Here is a 24,087-nt window from a genome sequence, read left to right as displayed (position 1 = left end):
GGGTGGATGGTCTCACATGGAGGTCAGAGAACTTATGGGTTCTCTTCTTCCACCAGGTGGTGCCTGGGTATCAAACTCAGGTCATCGAACTTGTTAGTAAACATCCTCACCAGCTGAGCCACCTCACCGGACCATTTCGTCGCTTCTGAAAAGTGTTGTATCGTGAACACACTGTTTCTCCCTACTACTTGTTTTCCATCAGTTGATGACAGAATTTCTGCCCCCTTCTTTGCAACTGTAAACCACTTGTATAAACATCTGTATACAGGTCTTTGGACATATGTTCTCACTTCTAGGAGTGCAAACTGTCAAACCATATAGTAAGTTTATGCCTAATAGAATCATTCATAGTCCCATCGTCCTATATAGGAGTTCTAGGCTCTCCACTTTCTTGTCTCTTTTTGTTTAAAAAAATTTTTTTTGAAGTAGGGCCTCACTATGTGTCTTAGACTGGCCTAGAACCTGCTATGTAGTCCAGGCTGATTTCACACTCAAGGTCTTCCTGCACCAGCTTTCCAAGCACTGGGGTGATAGGCATGCACCACTATGCCTGGCTGTTATTGGTACCTCATGTAATAAATGATGCTGAGCATCTTGTCAACAGCTTGCAGCCATTTCTACATCTTCATTGGTGAAATGTCCATTCAGCTGTTTTGGTGGTTGGTCACATTATGTTCTAAGAGTTCTTTACATTTTCTAGATTACACATTCTTAAGCATGTAATGTGTGGCCTGCAAATAATTTCCCCCATCTGTGGCACATCTTTAGATCTCTTTAATGGTGTCTTTTCAAGTGGTCAAGTGCAGCGCATCTGGCTTTCCTTTAGTGGGTTAACATTCAGGGTCATGTCTAAGCACTCTCCCTGGATGATGGCTGAGACAGCCCTCTACATGCATCTTTTTGAGTGACAAGGCCCCAAGGAGCAGCTTATTTGTTTCTATTTTTCATCATATTTTCAGGACACTCATTTCTGCTCTCCTGCTAGACTTCAGGACTTTGCAGGAGTCTTGGAATAGAAATCACCCCCCACACACACACTCCAGAAATCCACTCCCATCTTACCCAGCTACCTCCAACCATCCCCCAGATCCCAACCCAGATTGGTACTTCCCATCTGAATGTCAATGTCTCCCGATTCCCAGTTGGAACACTCATCAGGGCTTTAATTGTCTGATTGACTCCCCCCACCCCCACCCCATTCCAGCACCATGCCTACAGACACACTTCTTTTAGTGCTGTGTTCCACTACCAGAGGACTGATTTTAAATACTGGAACCTTTTTAAAGTACTGTTTTAAGTCCTGGAACACAGCAGGTGTTCACAGGACATCTCTTCAATGAGTGACTAACTCATGCAGAGTAACTGCTTCTCGATGTCAACAGCAGAGGCTGAGCAAGCTTGGGCACATTGGCTTTGCCTGTCTGTGAGCTCAGTTCCCTCCTTGCTAGGTGTCTAGGCTTTTCACTTTCTAGAGTCCTACTCTCTATGACCTTACCTGCCCACAATCATGAGCTCCCTTTCAGATGCCCGTGGCCGGATGTGGGTCCACAGGTCCATGGTGAAGATGGTGCTGGCGCTGTTAAAGATGGAGGTGAGGGAGGACATGAGAGCCGCCACCATCACAGCCATCATGAGCCCACGGAGTCCTGGGGGCAGAAGGGAGGTCTATAGGCCTTGGGCTTTCTCCTGACAGCTTCTGTCTTCTCTTGTGACCCTGTCACCACGGGGCCTAAAGCTAGCTGATCCCGATGGTTCAGCTCTGAGGTAGACCCTCTGGTGGGGTAGTCAGACAAGACTTTGTGGGCCTCCCAAATTCTGGCCTTTGGGGTGGGTGCCCATAGCTCTTACATCAGCACCCAGGCAGTATCTTCTTTTCTAGGTAGTCCAGGAGACTAAGTATAGGGGTGAGGGGACATTACCTGTGGGCAAAAGTTCCAGCACAAGTTTAGGATATGCGATGTCTGAACAGCCAGAGGGATTGCTACAGACCTGCTGGCAGATGTCGGGATGAGCACAGGCCACTTGATCTATGGAGGAAATGTAGGCCCAGAGTGAGGCAGGCAGGCCCTGAGCCCGGGCCTGGCTACAGTTGTGCCAGAACCAGACCAGCACCAAAAGAAGGGTCTATGAGCTTATAGCTGAGGGAAATAGAAAAGAGCCTCAACTCCATGTCCCTTCAGCTTTCTGAGCTCCTGCTGCCCATCTGTAGAACTGGGATAACGATTTAACTACCATGAAACATTAGCGTGACTACTGTCTGAAACCGCACTGCTAAGAAACTGTCCCATAAGGTTAGAACGACGGGGCTGGCAAGATATTTTAGTCAGTGCTGACAAGGCTGACAACCTGTTTGATCCCCAGGTCCCACATGGTGGAAGGAGAGAGCCAAGCCCATGTGTTTTCTCTGACCTACCTCTACACGAATTCCATGGTGCACACACGCGCACACACACACACACACACACACTTGCCCCCACTCCACCCCCCACATACACACAGTTCAGAAGTAAATGAAGGACCAGCAAGCCCAGTGACCTTAGTTCAGTCCTAATGTGCGACATGATAGAAGGAGAGAACTGATTCCTGCAAGTTGTCCTCTGGCCTCACACAGGTGACATGGCACACTTGCATGCCTGTGTGTGCACAGACACACACACACACACACACACACACACGCATATATACACACTAAAATAACTATTAAAAATTAGATCAATGGCATCAGGCAGTGGTGGCACATGCCTTTAATCCCAGCACTCAGGAGGCAGAGGCAGGGGGAGCTCTGTGAGTTCAAGGCCAGCCTGGTCTATAGAGCAAGTTCCAGGACAGCCAGAACTACACAGAGAAACCCTGTCTTGAAAAACATAATGATGATAATAATAATAATAATAATAATAATAATAATAATGTCAATGGAAAAAAAGAGTATGACAATTGGCTGAGATCATGCACATTAAAACTTAAGCACCCAAGTGTGGTCATACATGACATAATAAAAACACATTGGGGCTGGAGAGATGGCTCAGAGGTTAAGAGCACCGACTGCTCTTCCAGAGGTCCTGAGTTCAATTCCTAGCAACCACATGGTGGCTCATGACCATCTATAATGAGATCTGGCGTCCTCTTCTGTATACATAATAAATAAATCTTTAAAAACAAAAACAAAAACAAAAACAAAAAAACCCACCACATCACCATTCTCATTGGACCCCAAAGAGAGCTGTGACACCTAATAGCCAGTCATGGATAGAGTCCTACCTCAGACTTCACATTCTCAGCTGCTATAGGGGACAGTGATTCACATCTACAGTGAAGTCCCTCCATGATACTTTTTTAAAATGCTTAACGTTTTTCTTCTTGGCATTGGATCCCGAACTCAGGGCTTTGTGCACACTGGGCACCCACTCTGCTGCTCCTGAGCTGCACACCAGCCCTGTTAGGACTTTCAAACCCCTCCTCTCCTGCCTCCCACAGCTGTTCATGTTAGGTTCAAGCTCACCGTGAGTTTCAAACCCTGAGTATCTTTTCTCTCTTAGAAAGAATATTGTATTTTTAAATTATATGTTCATGTATGTGTCTGTGTGTGGGCTGGTGTTCTTGAATGCTAGTGTCCACAGAGGCCAGAAAGGGGCATTGGGTGCCCTGGAGCTGGAGTTACAACAGGCAGTTGTGAGCTGCCCAGCTTGGGAGCTGGGAACTGAACTCGGGTCCTCTGGAAATGGATGAAGAGCTCTTCGGGAGGAACCACCTCTCCAGCCTCTTCTTTCTGCATCTTTCTCAGTTCTTTCCTCTCCCCAACAGCTCTCTGGCCTCTCCAGTGTGAAGTCACCCACCCATCCTGGTTCTCTGGACTCTCCAGTGTGAAGTCACTCACCCATCCTGGTTCTCTGGCTTGTCTCCAAAGTACACCTCTGCTGTTGCTAGAGTGTGGTTTGGGTTCATGTGTTGGGCGTTTTGGTCCTTAGTGTGGTCATATTGGGAGGTGGTGGGGGCCCTTTAAGAGGTGGAGCTTAGTTGGAGGTCCTGAGGTCACTGGGGGTGTGTCCCTCAGAAGGGGTTAAGTTTGGACTGAGGAGATGGCTCAGTCAGCCAAATGCTTGCTGAACAATTTTGGGAACCAGAGTTGAGCTCCCAGCACCCATGTGAAAAGCTTGGCACAATGGTGCACAGTGGTAATGCCAGCTTAGGAGTGATAGGTAGGAAAGCAGATAGCAGGATGCTGGGAGCTCACTGGCCAGCCATCCTAGCCAAATTAGTGAGCTCCAGGTTCACTGAGAGACCCTGTCTTTACTAAAATAAGATAGCAATGGAGGAAGACACTCAATATCAACTTTTGGCCACCACATGTACATGCACACATATGTACATGTGCCTGCACACATGCAAAAACATACACACCCATATGCCACATACATACACATCCCACCCCTCAGAAAAATCAAGGGCTTTTGAGGAAACCAGCAGATAAGAAAACACTAAACATTATCACCGCTGGAGCCCAGAAGCCTCCCATTGCTGAAGTTTAAACCTGTGTGCCTCACTCTGTTCTGGGGAAGCTCCCCTTCTCCACTCAGACTGAGAAGGAGCAGGGTCCTTTCATTGCCATTTAATCATTAACTACAAAGGGTTTTTCCTGCTAAGAATGCAACCTTCAAGCATGGGACACCTGACTGGAGCAAAGTTTACAAATCACATTCAGTGAAGAATGCAGTGTTCTTCCTAGAGTATGTTTGGGGTCAGGGAAGTGGCCTGTTGTTCACAAGCATGAGGACTGAGTTCGGGTGCCCAGCACCCATATAAAACTGAGTACAGTTCAGGCCTGTAATCCAAGAGCAAAGGAGGCAGAGACAGGCAGATCCCTGAGGTTCAGTGTCCCCCTAGTCCAGCTGAATCAGTGAGCTCCAGGGTCAGTAAGACCATTTCAAAAAGTAAGGTAGAGAGTGCTAGAGATCAACCATTGCCACACATGTGCATGTGCATGTGCGCGTGCGCGTGCGCGTGCGCGTGCGTGTGTGTGTGTGTGTGTGTGTGTGTGTGTGTGTGTGTGTGTGTTATTTATGTCCCCTGATATTTACTGTCACAGGAGGGGTTCCATTAGGCCAAAGTTACCAGAACACTGAGCTTGAGCCCTAAAGCATGGGCACATGACTTGCCTTGTGGGAATAAGCGTGTGGAACCACGCTTATTGGCCTAGTTTGTGGTTTGAAGATACAGTGGAAGACTCCCAGTGAGCATCACTCCCTCATCTTGGAATACCAGTGGGTCTTGTCTGCTGAGTCAGTGTTGGACAGCAGCGTGAAGCGAGTAGATGGATGGGAAACCTCCATCTAGTCACCAGGCCGGGACTCTAGTCCTGCTCTTGTGGGACAGTGAGTGACACATTGAGAACATTACCTAGAGCCTGAGACTTGTGGACAGACGGATGACCTTTGCCCCCAGCAGCCGGCTCACCTGGAAAGAGGACCCTGCTGACCATACCAGGGAACACCATTAGGAAAAGAGGAAGTACTTTCAGGTACGCAGCCATCAGGGAACCTCCTTTGGCATGAGACAGGTTCTTGGCAGCCAGGCTCCGCTGGACAATCACCTGGAGCAGAGTGAAGTGGAAGCTGAGGACGGTTTGCTCGCTGGGCCTGTGGAGCTTTGCAGTAGGCCTGGTGGAACTGAGGCCTAGGTCTGCCTGCCTTGTTTATAAGAAAGCATTTCTCCTCACCTTTATCCAGGTCCGACTGGGGTGGCCACCACTGTCCCCTCCCTATTATATACAGACCCTGTCAGGTACAGTTCACTCCAGAATTAGTCCACTTCTTTGGCTACCAAAGTTAGGTAAAAGCATGTACTGAAGATAATCCAGTTTAATCTCTCAGTAGAACAACTGATTTTTAAAAAGGGGGAGGGAGCAAAGGAGAGGATGGAGAGATGGCTTGTGGTTAAGAGTGCTGGCTTCTTTTTAGAGGGACCATGGTTGGTTCCTAGCACTCACTTGGTGGCTCATGACCATCTGTAACTCTGGTCCCTGGGGATCTGACACCTTCTTCTCACTTCTATAGATACCCAGGTACACACACAATGCACAGACATACATCCCAGCAAACATTCACTGGCATAAAATAAAAGTGAAGAAATGTTTAGAAGGGCAAAGGAAAGAGGTGACCTGCAAGGGGAGCCTCCACTGGGGCTGCTAACTGTGGAGGTGACATGGACTGGCAGTCTGCACCCTGACATCACATAGTAAGGCTCTCTGAGAATGAAGAGACCTCAGAAAATAGAGAGGCAGAGAAAGAGAAAGGGCTTCCAATGGTGTGGGATGAGTCCTTGCATTCAGCTCTGGCTACAGAATGCACTTTAGAGGTGGAGATAGCCAGCCTGGGTTCAAATCCTGTCTCCTCACTGCCTGGCTATGTGAACCTGAGCTCTGGATGTCACCTCTGGCCTTAGTATTCTCATTAACCAAATGGGGCTAAAACCAGACTTGTTTTGAAATTTAAAAAGCAGAACCATTTGGAATACTTAGGATAGCGTCTAACACATAGTAATTTCTTATAGATAATAATCACCATAATTTGTCTCTAGCTTTCTAAACATGGAAGGGATTTTTTTTTAATGTCCTTTTGTGTTAAAAATGATTATTTTCCTTACTAAATTTAGTCCTCACTCAATCAACACCCTTAATAAGAAGGATGTCTGAGCCTGGTGGTGGTGGTGGTAGCGGTGGCGGCAGCAGCGCACAGCTGTAATCCCAGCACTCGGGAGGCAGAGCCAGGCGGATCTCTGTGAGTTCAAGGCCAGCCTGGGCTACCAAGTGAGTTCCAGGAAAGGCGCAAAGCTACACAGAGAAACCCTGTCTCGGGGGGAAAAAAAAAAAAAAAAAAAAAAAGGATGTCTGATGGGGAAATGTCTTTTTGTATGCTGTGAAAATATGTTGCTCTGATTGGTTGATAAATAAAGCTGTTTGGCCAATGGTGAGGCAGAATAGGGATAGGCAGGACACTAGAGAGGAGGAAGGAGAAAGGCAGAACAAAGGAGACGCTGCCAGCCGCCGCCATGAGAAGCAAGATGTAAAGATACTGGTAAGCCATGAACCACGTGGCAAAGTATGGATTTATAGAAATGGGTTAATTTAAGATGAAATTAGGCTAGCGAGACGCCTGAGCCAGTAGGCCGTACAGTTCTCAATTACTATAAGCCTCTGTGTGTTCATTTGGGTCTGAGCAGCTGCAGGACCACAAGGCTGCGGGAGCCAGGAGGGCACAGGAAAACTTCCAGTTACAGATGTCCAGAGGTGGGCTTTATTCGCCTCTGTGCCATTCCCCTGAGTTCTGTTAGATTTCACAGTACACTGTGCACAAATTTGAGGCAAAAGAGGAGCCACTTAGAGGCCTATTTCTCCGGAGAGACTGAACCTCATCAGACACCTGCCAGAGGCTTCACAGTTAAATACAGAATGCTCGCTAAAGACACAGCTGCAGAAATAGTGACAGATATGGAGCCCAGGGACAAGTGTAGGGACTCACGGGATTCACCCATCCAGAACTCCCAGAAGCCCTGGTCATGCCTGGGACATTGGCAGTCTGTGACTTTCAGATTCTAAAAAGGATAGAAATTGTAGCAATTGAGTGGTTCTTTTGTTTTTGTTTGTGTGTGTGTGGTGGGGGGTGGCTCAGGGGTCAGAGAGCAAATTGTTTAGGTCCCTCCTCAGACACTTTTCTTGCAACCCAAATTTTAAATTGCATTTCCCTCACTCTCAGACTTCTTCTGCCTCACTCTACTTTTTAAAAAAGTGACACCCTTTAATGTCTCACAGGAAATGCTTATTTATCATCTCTCTGTCTCCCCCAGGCAGTAGCAGGGTCGCTCCATATGGGCTCCAGATTCCTCAAGTGCCCAGAGGCATGTCTGGGATATCTGTTGAACAAATGATGTATGTTTCGAATCTTGAAATGCAATGTCTCATCTCCTTCATATGACTGAGTTCATGACTGGCTCGTCCCAGCAAGCAGGGTATGTTAAGTTCCCCCTTTTGCAAAAATCAGCAGCTCCAGATTCACCATTAGCATTTGCAAGAGTAAGAAGCAAAACAACAGACTGAGTAGAGGAGAGGATGGAAGGAATGGGAGAGATGGGACAGAGGAACATGCACAGCAAAGTCACACCACTGAAGTCAGCCAGCCCAGCAAAGAAGCATCAGGGAGTCAGTCAGCTCTCATACCTGATCTGTGCACCAGTACCAGAGAGATGGGATGGACATTCCAAACAGGATCCCAGGCCAAGGGAGATCAGAGGTCACTGGGTCCCGGAAGATGTGGAAGGCATCTTCTCGGGGCAGACCACAGCTGCTGTTCTCACTCCGATTGCTAGCCAGGGCTGAGAAGTACTGGTCCTTCAGGCCTTCCATCCCACCAACAGCTGCAAAACCTAGGAGGCAGAGGGAGTCTAGGGTTGCCAGGGGTTCGTGGAGCCTGCAGCAAGGTGGAGGCAGATGATGGCCTAGTTGAGGCAGAGCTACTGAGGAACAGTGTCCCCTTAAGGGTATTTAACTTCTGTCCTTTTTCTCTGGTGCCTTTGATAGCTACTGTAGATGGTGTCTCAGAATAACTTCTCTCTGAAATTTATTTATTTACAAGCAGAGACTTGGGTGTGTGGTTGTAGCCATATGCACACGCCACAGTGTGTGTCAAGGTTAGATCGGAGGGCAACTTGTAGGAGTCAATGCTCCTTCCACTGTGAATTTCAGAGATTGAGCTCAGGTCATCAGGCTTGGCAGCAAGTGTCTTTATGAATCATCTCACTGGCTCTGACTACCAACTCTAAATGCATAATATAAAGCACAGAGGATTGTGTATAGGTGTGTGGATGTGTGTGTGTATATGTGTATGTGTAGAAAGAAAGCAATCATCAAATTACAAAAATGAAAAATGTAACAATAATTTATTGGCTCCATTAAATAATTGGTCTAATGACAAATAATAAAACAGTAGATCTTAGACTGGTTTAGTTATGAAACTACACACACACACACACACACACACACACACACACACACACGGAGGTATTCAGATGACAGTGGGCTGGGGAGATGGCTCAGAGGATGAAGTGCTTGCTTCACAAACATGAGGACAAAAACAAAGATAGAAAGGGATTGAGGAAGACACCTGACATCAACTTCTGACCTCCACATGCATGCTCATGAGCAAGCACACCAATAGACATGTGCACACACACACCCACACACACATACACACACACAAGCAGGCATACATGCAGGCAAAACATCCACACACATAAAAGAGATTAAAATTTTTTGAGAAGCAAGTGAACTTGAACAGATAGATCACAGCTGCTAGAACAGTTAGGTATAGAATTAGAACAGGCGTGGGATCGAGATTCCTAAAGTTAACACAAATCACTTGGTGATTATTGACTATGGGCCAGAGGGAAGGCTGGGGTCTGGGATTCTGTCTGATTGTTGAAGTGAGGACTCTGATTCAGCAGATCTGGCTGGCAGCTGGAATTCCTTTTATGAGCTCCAGTATGACACTGGGGTTGCTGGTCATGGACTATACTCTGAGTAGCAACAGTGTAGGCCCTACCAGGGTACCAAATGAAATTCCACTTTGATAAGGGATAATGGTTTTGAATTTTAGTTTTAATCTACTCAACTCCTTTCCTGGTCATTTTTCCAGGTCTTTAAACAGCCAATCATATCAGTATCTGTAAATAACTTTACTCGTTGATTTCAATAGATATCTTATATTTTATATGTCATGAAATAATGAGAACATTCCTTTTCCTAGGATTGCTTCTAGTGTCAAGTGGTCTGGCTTCTTTAGAAATAAGACTATCAAGGTTTCCTGTTTTCTCTTGAGTCAAATTTAAAGTCACACTCTGTATATGAGCATGGCACGGTGCCTGTCTCTTGCCCTGGCTGTTTCCGATCATATGCCTGCTTCCTGACTGTAATGATGAAAACTTGTGTTCCACAAGGCTTTCCCCACAATAACAAACTTAAATCTCTGAAACTGTAAGTCAGATTTGTGAAACAAATCTTTCCTGTTTCTAAGTTGTTCGTGTCAGGCATGCCATGGGAAAGCTAATACAGACATAAAAGAAAAAGAAAAAGAAAAAAAACTTCCGGAAAAGCAGACCCCATCACAGCACAGGTAATGCCCAAGACATCTGAAGCTGAAGGTCCACAAAAGGCCACCAGAGCAATCACTGAAAAAGCTAAACTCCAGCATAGCCCCTGACCAGATTGGCTTCTCTATTAGCAGCTTGGCTAAAGAGCTATGCTTGTATCTGAACATAAATTCAATTTACCCCAGTCTCTACTGTCTTATATATTATATCCAACATGGAAGACAATTATGAGCTACCCAAGAAAGAAAGAAAAGTGACCTACCGTTATGAAACAAAGTGATAAAGGCAAACTGGTAGGTGACCCAGATGTTGCAACTGTCAGACAGGAAATGAAAAATAACCGATTAATAGGTTATAGGCCATAGTGGGAACATGGGTAATATTCATGACTAGATGGATGATCTCAGCAAAGAGATACACAAGGCAGGACTGAATGGGACTGGGGGCGCAGTTCAGTGGTAGAGTGTATGCTTAGCGAGCATGAGGAGGTGAGTTTACTCCCCAGTAACTGAAAAATGAACGAGAAGAAAGAAAAAGGGGGGAGAGAGGAAAAGATGAAAGGATATAACAGAGATGGTAACAGAAATGACAAATCTCTCATCAGTCAACCCATCAACAGACAACACAGCCAAAGAAGCCATCAGCAACCTGGAAAACAGGTGAATAGAAATAACTCATTCCAAAATACAAAAGAAAAGAGGCCATGAGATGGTGTCATATGGAGGATTTGGTGGAGTTCCAAAAGTAAAAGACACTAGCGAGGTGTGGTGATGCACACCTATAATCCTAGCACTTGAGAGTCAGAGGCAGGAGGATCTCTGTGAGATGGAAGCCAGCATGCTCTACATAGCAAGCCCAGGACAGCCTGGACTACACAGAGAGACCTTGTTTCAAAAAAACAAAACAAAAACAAAAACAAAAACAAAAAAACCTGCAAGAAACAACAACAAACAAAAAACAACAACAACAACAAAATGAAACACTAAAAACACATTGATGGGAGGTGGAGATGAAGAAGAAGAGAGGTAGGAAGCAAGAAGAGAGATGAGAAATTATTATTCTCAAAATGGCCATTAAATCACAACTCCCCAAATCTCAGGAGTCTCAAACAGGATAAACAGAACCCCCATTTTCACATTAGAAATGCTGGAAATGAAAGGGAAAGGGGCCAGGCACAGTGGCTATAGTCCCTGTTCTGGGGGGCGAGGGGGGGGCGCTAAAAGGAGGAGGTCAGAAGTTCAGGGATAGCCTCAGCCACGACGTGAGAAAAGGCAAAGGGTGTTAAACGTTAAAAAATCAAAAAGATGAAGCAGGAACATTTCCTTCAAGGCAACCGAGGTAGGGGGTTGGACTCACGGCACACAGAGAAATAAAAGTGAGAATCGCTGACCGCCCCACCGCAGGTACGGAAGGAAGGTGAGACTCGCAGCCCCCCCCCCCCCACACACACACCGCGGTACCGAAGGAAGGCAGTAGAGGAAAATCAAACCACAGCTGAGGTCATTATATATAGTAAAGGCATTTTTCAAAAGTAATCAATAAACAGGGATGCTTTCAGAGAGACAAAAATTTACTACAAGAGGGAGAAAAAATAGAAATGAAGGATTTTTTTTCTCACAAGAATGCAGAACAGCCTGGCTAAAAGCTAGCAAGTGGTTTGTGTTGTTTGAATCGTGACACAAATGTATTACTCCATGGTTATTTCTTTGAAATCTCATTTAAAAGTCAAAAGTGACATCTGTCCAAAACACAGACATGTGCCCTGTGCAATGCTAAAAGCAAAAACGTGCCTTTAGCATCCACTCCCAGGTGTCTCCACAAATGTTAGCAGTTTCGCTTCCAGCAGCAAGATGACTGAGGTTTGAAGTCTGAAGCCACTTACCTAGATTTGAGTCCTAGCTTTGTGTTTGTTTTAGAATATTATGTCTCTTTATGTTGCCCAGGCGGACCTTGAACACATAGGTTCTCAAGTACCTGAATTGCACGTGTGCATTGACACACCTGACTGCATGTGCATCACCACACCTGAACTGCATGTGTGCATCACCACACCCGACTGCCATCTTACTCTACCAGCCATGTTGTTTAGCAGTTATCACCTTGAGTTTTGCAATCTAAAAGAGTAACAGGTTAGGGAGAAGGCTCAGTAGCTAAGGCACTTGCCATGCAAGTGTGAGGACCAGAGCTTGGATGCCCAGAACCCATGGATGAACTAGTTGGGTTTCACAACCCACCTGTAACGTCAGCATGTAATAGGCAGAGACTGAATCTCCGTAGTAGGCTGACTAGCCATACTAGAATAAATGAGTTCATGTGAAGAGATGTAGACACAAGATACCCAGTGTCAACCTTGGACTTCAATGCAAGTACATACACCCCCACATATGTGCCCACACACAAGCAAATATGCATATATAAGTCCATGAAACACACACACACACACACACACACACACACACACACACACACACGCACGCACGCACGCGCACACACACACACACACAACAAAGATCCCTGATGTCACTGTTCCGAGCTTCACATGGACATGTATCTAAATGTCATATGCTCTAGCATGTCATGTAAGACGGTGTTGACACTGGGTGCAGAGTACATGTAAACACTGTTCTGTTGTTACAGTCTTATGTGTCTAAATAATCTCAAAAGGTCAAAAACATCACCGACTGTTAAAGTTACCCCTCCCTCCGTTTCAAATATAAATGATTTATGCCATCATTTATCCATACCAGTATCAGAAAATATCAATTTTCACTTTGAAAATTAGTAAATCCATTGATTATCCAATGCAAAGCGGTCATCCCTGAAATCATATACACACAAGCAATGAAAACAGACGTAACAGGTTGTATTCATATACATATATATATGTGTAACAATATTAAAGAAAAAGATGCCGGGCGGTGGTGGCACACGCCTTTAATTCCAGCACTCGGGAGGCAGAGCCAGGAGGATCTCTGTGAGTTCGAGGCTAGCCTGGTCTACAGAGCGAGATCCAGGACAGGCACCCAAACTACACAGAGAAACCCTGTCTGGAAAAGCCAAAAAACAAAAAAGTAAAAGGGACCATAAATTTGAAAGGGAGTCAGGAGGGGCATATAGGAGGGGTTTGAGAGAGGAAAGGGAAGGGGGAGGTGATTCATTAATTAATAATGTAATTATATTTTCATTTGAATTTTTAAAAGAAGGAAATTAGTAAATTCCAGTGCTGGGGGTATGGCTATAACCCCAGAGCGTGGGGAAGTGAGAGACAAGCGACTCCAGAGCACACCAGCCAGTCAGTGAGCTCCAGACTCCGTGAGAGATTTTGTCTCCAAACGTTAAGGTGGAGAGTAACTAAAGAACTCTAATGTCGCACATGCAAATGATCTCTCTCTCTCTCTCTCTCTCTCTCTCTCTCTCTCTCTCTCTCTCTTCCTCCCTTTCGCTCCCCCACCCCCCTGTCACCCATACACTGGAACAGGAGGGACCAGGTAGTAACTAAGCATGCATCCTGATCCCTGAGTGTGCTTATCAAAACGATGAAAGCAGTCTCCACTTACTGTAGCCCATCAGGATGAATGCCCCTACGAGCATGATCCCAGTCTGCAGCGCATCTGTGTAGATAACAGCAGCCAGACCACCTGGAGGGGGGAGCACAGGGTAGGGTCAGGTCAGGTGGGAGGATTGCTCCGAGTTGGAGGGAACCTAGAAGGTGGAGATACCCTACAGTTCTGAGAATTGAGGAGTCGCCCAGATGGCTACCTCAGCTGCTCCCTGTGCGCTCTGAACGCGTCACAGCACTGCTTTGCTGCCCCTTCACGGGAGCTGAAGTTGATTTCTCTCCTTCTGTGGTTATAGGCCTGGTCCTGTGACTCACTGTGATGGAAAGAATAGGGTGGGCATGCTTGTATGTGGCTCCAGGCCTTCCCTCAGGGAGCTCTGGGACTTGGTTGTGCTGAGAGCAGCGTGCTTTAGGAAGCCTCAGAAAGGATGTGATATCCTTAATGTCCCCTTCCTGGCCAGCAGTGATGGAGTCCTCCTCTCTCAAGTGACAGGGGACCTGGCTTACAATCCCACCCTAGTTCTCTGGTGTTCCTTCATTGAGCCAGAAGTCACAAAAGCCCACAATTTGGTACCCCTAGCCCATTTTACTTCTCTACCAAGACTTAATGAATACTGCCCACTTACCAGGCACTATGGCACAATTAAACATTCCCTTTCTTTGGTCAGTGAATATCTGGCAAGCATGCTACCACACTCTGTGTGCCCACCGAGTGGCATGTTCCTGCCCCCATAGAACCTCCAGCCTCACAGAGGGACAGACTGCTTGAAACAAGGGACTCAAAGATGGACGACTGGCCATGGCAATTAGCTCCCTCTTCTGCTCCTGCTCTGAGCACATGGCTTCCAGGAGGCTTTCTGTATCAGGGGCCTCTGTGTGTGTTGGATTGTGTCCCCTCCCTGATTTAGAGTCTCCAGTGGTGTTCCGTGTCACTTGGAGGAAAATCCAGGCTCCTTTGACTGCATCCAGAGCTCTGGTCCCTTCCTGCCTCCTAGCTGGTTCCTCATCAGAGTCATTGCAGTTAGGGTCTGAGGAAACCCTTTAGTAGCGCCCTCTAGAGTTCAGTGGACACAAGGCACATTGTCATTGCCACTGACCCCCTTGCTAGTCCATGGCTGGGGGAAGTGTGATTCCATTTCATAGGCCTTAGAGTTGTCTTTCCCGCAACACTTCTCACGTCACTTGAATTTGGTTGAAAGATTGCCTTTGGAGCCCTTGACTGAATAGTCTATGTTTTTAAAAAAGCCTTCCCTTCATTGATCCCCATCTTCTCGGTTCACCCATGATAGCATTCATCAAGTATAATAATATACTCTGACATTACCAATTGATTTCCTTGTCCATTTGTTTCCTCATAGCCACTAGAGTATGTGTGTGTGTGCATGTATGTGCACATGTACATACAACAGTTTGGGGTTTTGTAATTAGTTTGGTTATTGTGGTTTTCTTTTTGTTGGGAGAGGGTGTTAAGAAATAGGGTTTCTCTGTATAGTCCAAGCTGGCCTTGAACTCAACATTCTCCTGCCTCAGGCCCCCAAATTCTGGGATTATAGGCATGAACCAACACACCCAGCTTTACAGTAGAGACTGTCTTTCTGGTTCCTTTCCATATCATTTTCTATTTTGCCCGGCACATAGAAGGTGATCCACATGTGTGAATATGTGTATATGTATATGCATGTACATTTGTGGAATGAATTATACCTAGGGGTGGCAGAGAAGTGCAAAGCTAAACAGGTGACTATTAAAAAAAAAAAAACTACTTGAAAGCCTACTATGTGCTAGGCATTTTCTTGGACACGAATCTAAGAGAAAAAAATACAGCTGCCTGAACTTAGGCTTCAAAATCAGCTGTTCATTGCCCAGCTTTGTGTCATACATGTGGACTCACATGCTTAACACTTAGTAGGTTCTCAACTAGTTCTTCTGGAATACAAGAATAGGAAAACATTGTGAAGCTGTGGGATGTTTTGCTTGTTTGTTGAAACAGGGTCTCACTACATAGCCCAAGCTGACCTCAAATGCAAAATCCTCCTGCCTCAGCCTCCTGAGTATTGGGGATGATGAGCATGAACTACCTCATCTGGCTTATGTGGTACATTTAAATAATCCCTTTTCTTATTAAGTAACCCCCTTTCCTTTGGGTAAGGCTTTAAAAAATGTCATTGTTCAGGCTAGTGGGATGAGATTTAGTGATTAGATGGCCTTAGCAAACTAAAACACCAGAAGGTGTGCCAGCATAAAGTGGGCTGGCCCATCACCCTGCCCACCAACTCTCTGAGCATCACCCATGCCCCATGATACCTGCAACAGTGTACAGAGCTGTGATCGCCAGCAGCCCCACTATGGCCAGGTACAGATCCAGGTTCAGGGACTGCTGGATAAAGATGGCGCCTGCATACATGTCTACCTGTAGGATGAGAAGTCAATGGGTGAGTGGATGGGAAGATGGACTAGAGAAGGGATGGGGGAGAGACTAAGTGGGCAGATGGGGGAGGGAGTGAATAGGTAGACTCATGAAGTCGTGGGTGGATGGATGGATGGATGGATGGATGGATGGATGGATGGATGGAAGAGGGAGTGGGTGGATGATGGGCCAAGGATTGGATGAGTGGATGGAGGAGGGAGTGGGTGGATGATGGCATTTACAACTTCCCCAGGGGCAGGCTCCCTCCAAGACTCTACAAATACAGAAGAGCTACACACATTAATATCCTCAGCCATCTAATCCTAAACTGGGGGACTCGAAATAAAGCCCCATGGGCAGCTAAGTTTGAGATCCCTGCCCTGCGCTCTGCCAACAACCTCATGGCCTTCCCACTTCTGCTGTGGGTCTTCCTACCCACTCTCCTCCACACTGCAGCCTTCATGCTCCACCCAGGATGAAATCATCCTCCCCATTAAAGCTCTTGTGTGGCTTTCACCTCATCCACCATAGGGCTGGGGAGAGCTTACACCAGACCCTTCAAAGTTGGCAAGCTGTTAACCTCATGTTCTTTGTTCACTGTGTTTCTAGGGCTCGGGTTTTCAGAAACAGTCCATCTCCCAGCACATTACATCTTTATGCATCTTCCAACTTTGGCTGGTAGTGGTCCAGCCATCTGGAATGGCAATGCCCCTATTTCCAATGGGTGGATTCCTTCTAAGATGACACCCATCCCCCACCAGGTTATAAGTAAGCGTCTTAGAAGGAGTGCCTTGAGTCTACAGCAAGGACAGTCAGTTGCTGCTGTTTGCACCAAATGGAATTTCTTCTGCCCCTGTCCCATGTGGGACTAGATCATTGCCACCCCAGAGCCATGCCTGGTGAGCAGCCCATGCTTGGAGGTAACAGTGCATGTGCTCTTTGCCACCTTCCTGCAGATCAACCCATCCAAAGGTCAGGGTGAGGCAGGCCCTGGCTGTTCTCAATACATCTGATTACTATCTGACCACTCCCTTGTTTTTGGAGGAAGGTCACAGTCCTACTCAAGAGCGGGGGAGTGGGGGTGGTTCTTGGATCTCTATTCAGTGACCCCATCATTATGCTGAGATGTCACCAAACCAGCCTTGGCAGGCATAGGGAGGGATCCCTTGCCTCTGCCTGTCCTTTCTACACCCTTCTTCTGCCCATCTTAGCCTCCTTCCCTCTACTTCCCCCTCACATCAAACCTGCCCCAGGGGAGGAGAAGGAGATTCTAGGGAACTCCTCACAGTGCCCGAGGAGGGTGGCCAGGCCATGTGGCTGCCTTACTGAGATCTTGGTGAAGATGTAGATGAACAGATAGAGCACAGCCAGGGTGATGGAGATCCTGCTGCCCCCGAAGCGTCTCCTTAGGTATTCTGGCATCGTGGTTACCTGGAGGTTGAAACAGTTCTATCAAACACAACTGACTTTGGGTGTTTGCCTCCTCCACCTGGCCACCAACCCTGCCTACCTCCTCCATCCCACAAAGTCAGATGAGCAGAGCATTATCTTGGGCTTCTCCACAGGAGGCTTTAAGGAAGAAGAGGACTTGGGGAGGGGGTGGACTGGGTTCTATACAGGGCTGTGCACCTAACTGTTGTTTCAGGTTTATTTGTTTATTAGTGTGTGTGTGTGTGTGTGTGTGTGTGTGTGTGTGTGTGTGTGTGTGTGAAATCAGTGCATACCACAGCACAAGTGTGGAAGTGAGAGGACAGCTTATAGGAGTTGACTCTCCTTCTACCTTGTAGGCCTGGGGCTCAAACTCAGGTTGTCAGGTTTGGCGGCAAGCACCTTTCCCGGCTAAGCCACTTCAATCCCTGTCCTAGCTACTGTGTTTCTAAACATGAGGCAGAGTGTTCTTCATCCTGGTTTTTCTGTATGCTGGATTTCTTTAACGTAGTGTTTTCTATTTAAGTGAACTTGCCTTTTTACTTAAATAACTTTATCCAACAAAATGATACTTTTTTTTTAAAGCAGTTCTGAGAATTAAATTCTGGGCCTCTTGCATGTTAGGGAAGCATTCTTCCCCTGAGCTAATGCTAACGCTTGACAATGAAACTTTAAATTACTTCTGTAAGTAGAAATCAGTTCCAAATTTAAGGGAACCCAGAAAAAACAAATATAGGAACAACAAAGCAGTGAAGTATATCATCTGTTCTCTTTTAGCAACTTCCTGTTGCCGAGAGCCGCTTGTGGGGCCAGAGGGAAGTCATCTGTGAGCAGATGGGCAACACTACCTGGACACAGCAGGGTATTAGGAGGAGGGGACAGCAGCAGCACACAATTGTAAGGGGACACATTGGGGCCACCAGGGTGGGGAACTGGGAGAATAAATGTTGTATCCGTACATGAAACTGTCAAGGAATAACTTTTGATTTTATTAGAGAGTAGCAAGAGAAACATTACTAAAGTGCTAAGGGCATCCAAGCTGCACAGGAGACTTTGCCCTTTGTCTCCTGATAAGATGAAATATGCACAGTGATTACATGTCAGGGAAGAGCAAAGTAAAACTCACTTCAAAAATGAAGGGGAAAAAAATCACCAAGCAAGGTGGTATAGGCTGGTAATCCCATCATCCAGGAGGCTGAGGCTGGAAGACTGAGAGTTTAAGGTTGTAAAGAGTAAGAACCTGTTGCCGAAAAAACAATGAATGTTCTCTCTCAACCACTCTGGGACCTCTGACCAGCCGATGTTCTTCCACAAGGCCCCCAATGTCAGATGGGCAAGGGTGGGGTGATGATACTCATGGGTACATGTCTGCATTTGGAAGGAGGAGCCCTGTGCTGTGGTTTGAGCTCACAGCATCTTCCAAAAATTCACATGTGAATAGTAGAACCTGACTGAATGTTCTAGTGTTTCGGGTAAGATGAATTGAATGTTGATGCATGTTTGAATTTTTCATATTAAAATATTGGCAAAAAATAGACATAGCAATAGCTATTTTTAATAGGGTCAATAAAGCTGCTTTATCCTTCTCTTCTCCTCAAAAGGCAAGTTGGGATGTCTTGCATGAGTCCTCTGATTTGCTGAACTGCAAGCTCAGCAGGAAGTTTCCAGAAGTATTTTATACTGAGCTCTGACACTGTCAGGAATGGTGCAAGGAGGGGATGAAGCATGCCTTGTACACTGTGGGACTTGGGACCTAATCAGAAAGTACAATGGGTGCTCTAGTCCAATCAGATAAGTGTGCCAAAAAAGATACTCTGGGCAAGCACTATCTAATCTGTGAATGACAAGACAACTGCCATCTGGGCTTGCTTCCTGAGCTAGACTCTTCTCATTGGCTGCTGGCTTTGACTATCAGTTGACCCTGGGGTCAATCCAGGATAGCTGCTATAGGAAGTTTCTAGTTATTAAAAGACAGAAGAGGAGGAAGAAGTGGAGGAGGAGGAAGAAGGGAACAAAGGAGACCTTGCTTCATTAGCATACTATACAGAAAGCTTTCCAATCTCAAAGGTAGCTCTTATTATAAAGTCCAAGCCATTCAGGAAATAGCCCATTGAGTCAGAAAGTCAAGACCACAATATTCCTCTGACTACAGACTCAAACCACAGCTGGGTTCAGTGAGGAAGGCTCAAGGGACCACATCCCTCTTGCTGGTGCTGGCTGAATGGGCAGAAGAGTAAATGTAGCAGCCTGATCTGGTGACACATACCCATAATCCTGGTAGGAAGATCACAAATTCAAGATCAGCTTGGGCCACATATTGAGACTGTTCTGAAAGCTAACTAAAACAAGATGAGTTGAACAAAAGTCAGCCACCCTTAGAGATTACTACTCCAGCTCCCAGGGCTCTGGCTGATGGTGGCTCTGCATTACACACACTCTCCATTGATGGTAGAAGTTTTGGAGGTGGTCCCAGAGACTGTGTCATCTCTTGAGATCAGATCCAGGCTGCCCCTCATCCATGCCCCTGGGAACTCCTTCACTACTCCTGTGAAATCAAGGACACCTACATGAAGCTGAATGCATGGCTCTTCACTGGATGAATGCAGAGGAAATGTCACAAGAGCACTTTGGTTGCTTGGTGGGCACCTGAGGGCTACGACTCAATCTCCATGTCCATAAGCAAAGCTAGGCTCTAAGGATGAGAAGTATTTGAGCTGTCTTCTAACATGTATACAGTAACATCTAAGGGGAGGTCTCAGTCTGTAAAATACAGTGGCATCGAAGGGCTTGGGAGGTACTTAGTCTATCATGCTATGCTGTCAGTATGAGGCCCAGAGTTTGATCCTCAGAACCCATGTAAAAACTGGATGTGGCAGCACACTTAGCAATCCCAGTACTGAGGAGGCAGAGGCAGGAGATCTCGGCCAGTCAGCCTAGTCGAATTGGTGAGCCCCAGATCCCAGTGAAAGTTCCTCTCTTAAAAAATAAGGTGGTGTTGGCTCCTGAGAAACAACGCCTAAGGCTGAATTCTGGCCTGCATGTGCATAAGCATGCATATACACCCACATACATGTGCACACATGTATATACACACACAAATAATAAATAAATAATCAATTCTCAGTGGATAACAGCAAATGGGGAAGTTCTAGAAGATATTATAGAAAAATATCTTTATGACCTTGGAGTAGGTAAAGATTTCTGTTGTTATTATATGAGAGAAGGTTTATATACTCTACAGCCCAAGCTAGCCTGGAACTCATGTTACCTAGGCTTGCCTCAAACTCATGGCAATCCTCCTGCCTTAGCCTCCTGAATGCTATAATATAACAGGCATGAACCATCACACCTAACTAGGAAAAGACATTTTTAAACAAGACATTGAAATGAAAGGTGATAAATGGGACTATGGGAAGATGGAAATCTGTTTATGGAGAGGCTCCAGTAATAAAGTGAATGGCTAGGTGTAACAGTGATAGAATATCTCCCTGGCCTACAAAAGGCCAGGCTCCACTCCATCCCTGGTCTCTCTCTCTCTCTCTCTCTCTCTCTCTCTCTCTCTCTCTCTCTCTCTTTCTCTCTCTCTCTCACACACACACACACACACACACACACACACACAATGGGGGGGGGGTGCAAAAAAGACAAGCCTCTTAATAGAAAAGATATTTGTAACTACTAAGCACCCCAACAGCTTATTTCTAGAACTGACTTTGTAAACTCCAGAACTGATAAATCAATAAAACAAGTGATACAGCTTAATAGCATAAATATGGACAAATGTTCTAGATGACTACAGTGGCTTCCTGCACTCAAGGTGATCAACTTAAGAAGGCTCACAGTGTAATCTGGATCCATGTGCTCACGGTTTTGTCCTTGATGTTACCCCTGTCCCTTTAGACTTGCGGTGGCATGTGGCGGGAGCCCGTGGCCCAGCAAAAGTGCCCTCTTCACTTCTAGGAAGCCAATGAGAAGAAAAAGGCCGAGAGCATGGTCCTGCTGTCCTCTCCAAGGGCTCTACCTCTCAAACCCTCCTCTAATGGCACCTCACTGGAGAGCTGGGTAACACTTTGACCTCCAGGGGACATTCTAGACCTAGACTATAGCAGACCAGCTGCTCCTTCAGAGAGGACATTCAAATGGCTAGAAAGCCATGTGAATTGGCAATGAAGTTCAGAGATGGGGCTGGAGAGATGGCTGTGTGGTTAAGAACTGTTACTGCTCTCGTAGCAAGTCATATCAAGTGGCTCGTGACCGCCTGTCAACCAAACTGACTCCTTCTGGCCTCCATGGGCACTGTAGACACACACACACACACACACACACACACACACACACACAGGCACACACGTATGCACGCACGCACAAGCACATGCACACACATACACCCCTCACAGAATTTTTGACATCAGGCAATACCAAGTGTTGGCAAGGATGTTAAGCACTGGACAGCGTGGGCTCCCAAACACTCCGAGGGGTAGGGAGTGAATCTGCTCTGGTAGGAAGGTTGGCAGCATCATGTGAATTTAAGATTCTCCCCCTCAGCATGTGGTTTTGTGCTTCAAGACTTGAATAGGCCAGGAGCAGAGGAACCTACCTGCAATGCCAGTACCCAGGAGGCCGAGGTAGGAGGATTGTGAGTGGGAGGCCAGCCTGAGCAAGATCCTGTCTCAAAATAACATGTTAGAAGGTGTCATTAAGCAGCGCTGTCCTTCACAGCCCAACAGAACAAACTAAAAGCCCACACGTGGCAGAAGGATTAATGACAGGAGCTGGAGCCCACGCTACCCCTCAGTGCTCAGGGCAGTGGACTCTCATCTCACCCACTATGTAGCTGAGGGTGGCTGCATACACCCTAATTCTGCCCACACACCGCTTGAAGGAGTGAAAGCAGCTGGTTGAAACTCCATTTTGCAGGGCGCATAATTGAAACCGTTCACACTGAGCCAGGAGGTGAGTGCCCAGGACTAGAGGAGAAGAAAGCATCTAGAAGAGAGGCAGGCTTCCATCCCAAGGTGGGTGTTCCTGTAGAGAGCCGCGTGTAGCCGCACCCTAAAGATGGCTCTGGCTTCTACCCTCTGCCTTCCCGATGGCAAACACTCTTTATGGTAAACAGCTCCTTATTTGGCTGTGGCTGGATTCGTGTGTTGCTGGCATATGCGTGAACCTGTGGACAGTGCCCACGTGGCTGCTTGGGGTTGGCAGCCCAGCCCTACTTAGGTGCTGGGAGAGGCTTGCCCCAGCGAGAGAGACACAATGCAACTAATCAAAGGTCTGAATAAACTGTGATGAGAAGGATCCCGGTGTTGCGTCTTCCTTGCTGGTCGAGGCGGGCGCGACATGTTCCTTTTACGACAGTCTGCTAAGCGACACATTTGTGCTTTCCGGCTCTGCTGTATGTTTACTGCCAGCCTGCCCTTACTTGCATGGGCTCACCCTCTCCTTTGCATACTGGGAAGATATGCCCAAAGGATGTCTGAAAAAAATCCCAGGAATTTTATTTTGTTTTTCCTTATTTTGTGGTGCTGAGCATGGAACCCAGGGCCTCGTATGTTGGGGCTAGTGAGGTACCATAGTCTTTACTTCATCTTGTTATAGAAGAGTGTGAGGGCTGCCCAGCTCTGTCCACGTTGCCCCCCCCCTTTTGAGCTGAGGATCGAACCCAGGGCCTCGCGCCTACCACTGAGCTAAATCCCCAACCCACATTGCCCCTTTTCTTGGCCTTATGTACCATGGAAAGGATGTCCCCTCTTTTTGGAAGGCACTGTGGCTATTGATGATTTCTCTACTACAAACAGCTATAGCAGCCCGAGTTACCTCAGATCTTTGTGGCTTTTCTCAGCCTCACCCCATGACCCATAGCCAACCCCTCGGCAGGCGACAGTTTTCTGTTTGCCAGAGGAGATAGGATCCATCAGCTGAGAACACCTGTCAATCCCCCTCAGCCCCAAAGAACAACCTGCCTCTCACACCCTTTCTTCTCCTCCTCCAAGTCTGATCAGCTAAAATCTATTGCTTAGTACTGGGGAAAGGTGCTTGCAGCCCAAATCCAACAACCCAAGTTCAATCCCCAGAACCCACGGAAGGAAAGACGCGCGCTCATCCCTCCCAGTCCTGTGTTGGGATACCTGTGATATTTTGTGCATGCACCCGATTTTCCCTATTTTGCAAGAGTTCACGAGCAGACCCAGGCCCCTTGCCCATCCAAGTCTCCTTTAGACTCTTGGCAATCTCCCCAGGGGAATCCCTGTGTCCCCACAGTACCACTCTTTAACTTTATGTAATTTATAATGCCCACACTGCTCCTGCTTTGTCTATTCCTAAATTTCCATATTACAAAGTTAAAGTCAGTTATTGCTCAGTGGGTGGTTATGATGCCATGTGACCTGACACAGGTGAAGGCCTAAGGAACCTGAGTGACAAGCAGCTGACAGTGGCATCAAAAAGCCTTTCCAAACTGCTTTCTACCAAGTCTAGGCTAGGGATGTGGCTCAGTGTTGACAGGCCTGGATTCAATCCTCAGCAGACACACACACACACACACACACACACACAC

General features: G+C 46.7%; 1 protein-coding gene across 6 annotated transcripts in view; it reads right to left on the bottom strand.

Annotated features, from left to right (window-relative positions):
- Slc5a11 (solute carrier family 5 member 11) overlaps positions 1–24,087 on the bottom strand; it is a 52,291-nt gene that overhangs the window by 6,000 nt on the left and 22,204 nt on the right. For 5 of the 6 annotated variants that reach the window (XM_036173802.1, XM_036173816.1, XM_036173840.1 and 2 more), the window contains 7 exons: positions 17,430–17,534; positions 16,001–16,106; positions 13,695–13,775; positions 8,210–8,415; positions 5,452–5,587; positions 1,920–2,027; positions 1,496–1,646 (listed from right to left, as the gene is read on the bottom strand). In XM_036173802.1, coding sequence (XP_036029695.1) covers positions 1,496–1,646; positions 1,920–2,027; positions 5,452–5,587; positions 8,210–8,415; positions 13,695–13,775; positions 16,001–16,106; positions 17,430–17,534 — 893 coding nt within the window. The remainder of the gene's footprint in view (positions 1–1,495; positions 1,647–1,919; positions 2,028–5,451; positions 5,588–8,209; positions 8,416–13,694; positions 13,776–16,000; positions 16,107–17,429; positions 17,535–24,087) is intronic. The other variant, XM_036173824.1, reaches the window with a different exon arrangement.

Source organism: Onychomys torridus, chromosome 1 (genome assembly GCF_903995425.1).
Source record: "Onychomys torridus chromosome 1, mOncTor1.1, whole genome shotgun sequence".
NCBI classification, from domain to species: domain Eukaryota; kingdom Metazoa; phylum Chordata; class Mammalia; order Rodentia; family Cricetidae; genus Onychomys; species Onychomys torridus.
The sequence above is the reverse complement of the archived record's forward strand: the minus strand, read 5'-3'. Positions and strand labels throughout refer to the sequence as shown.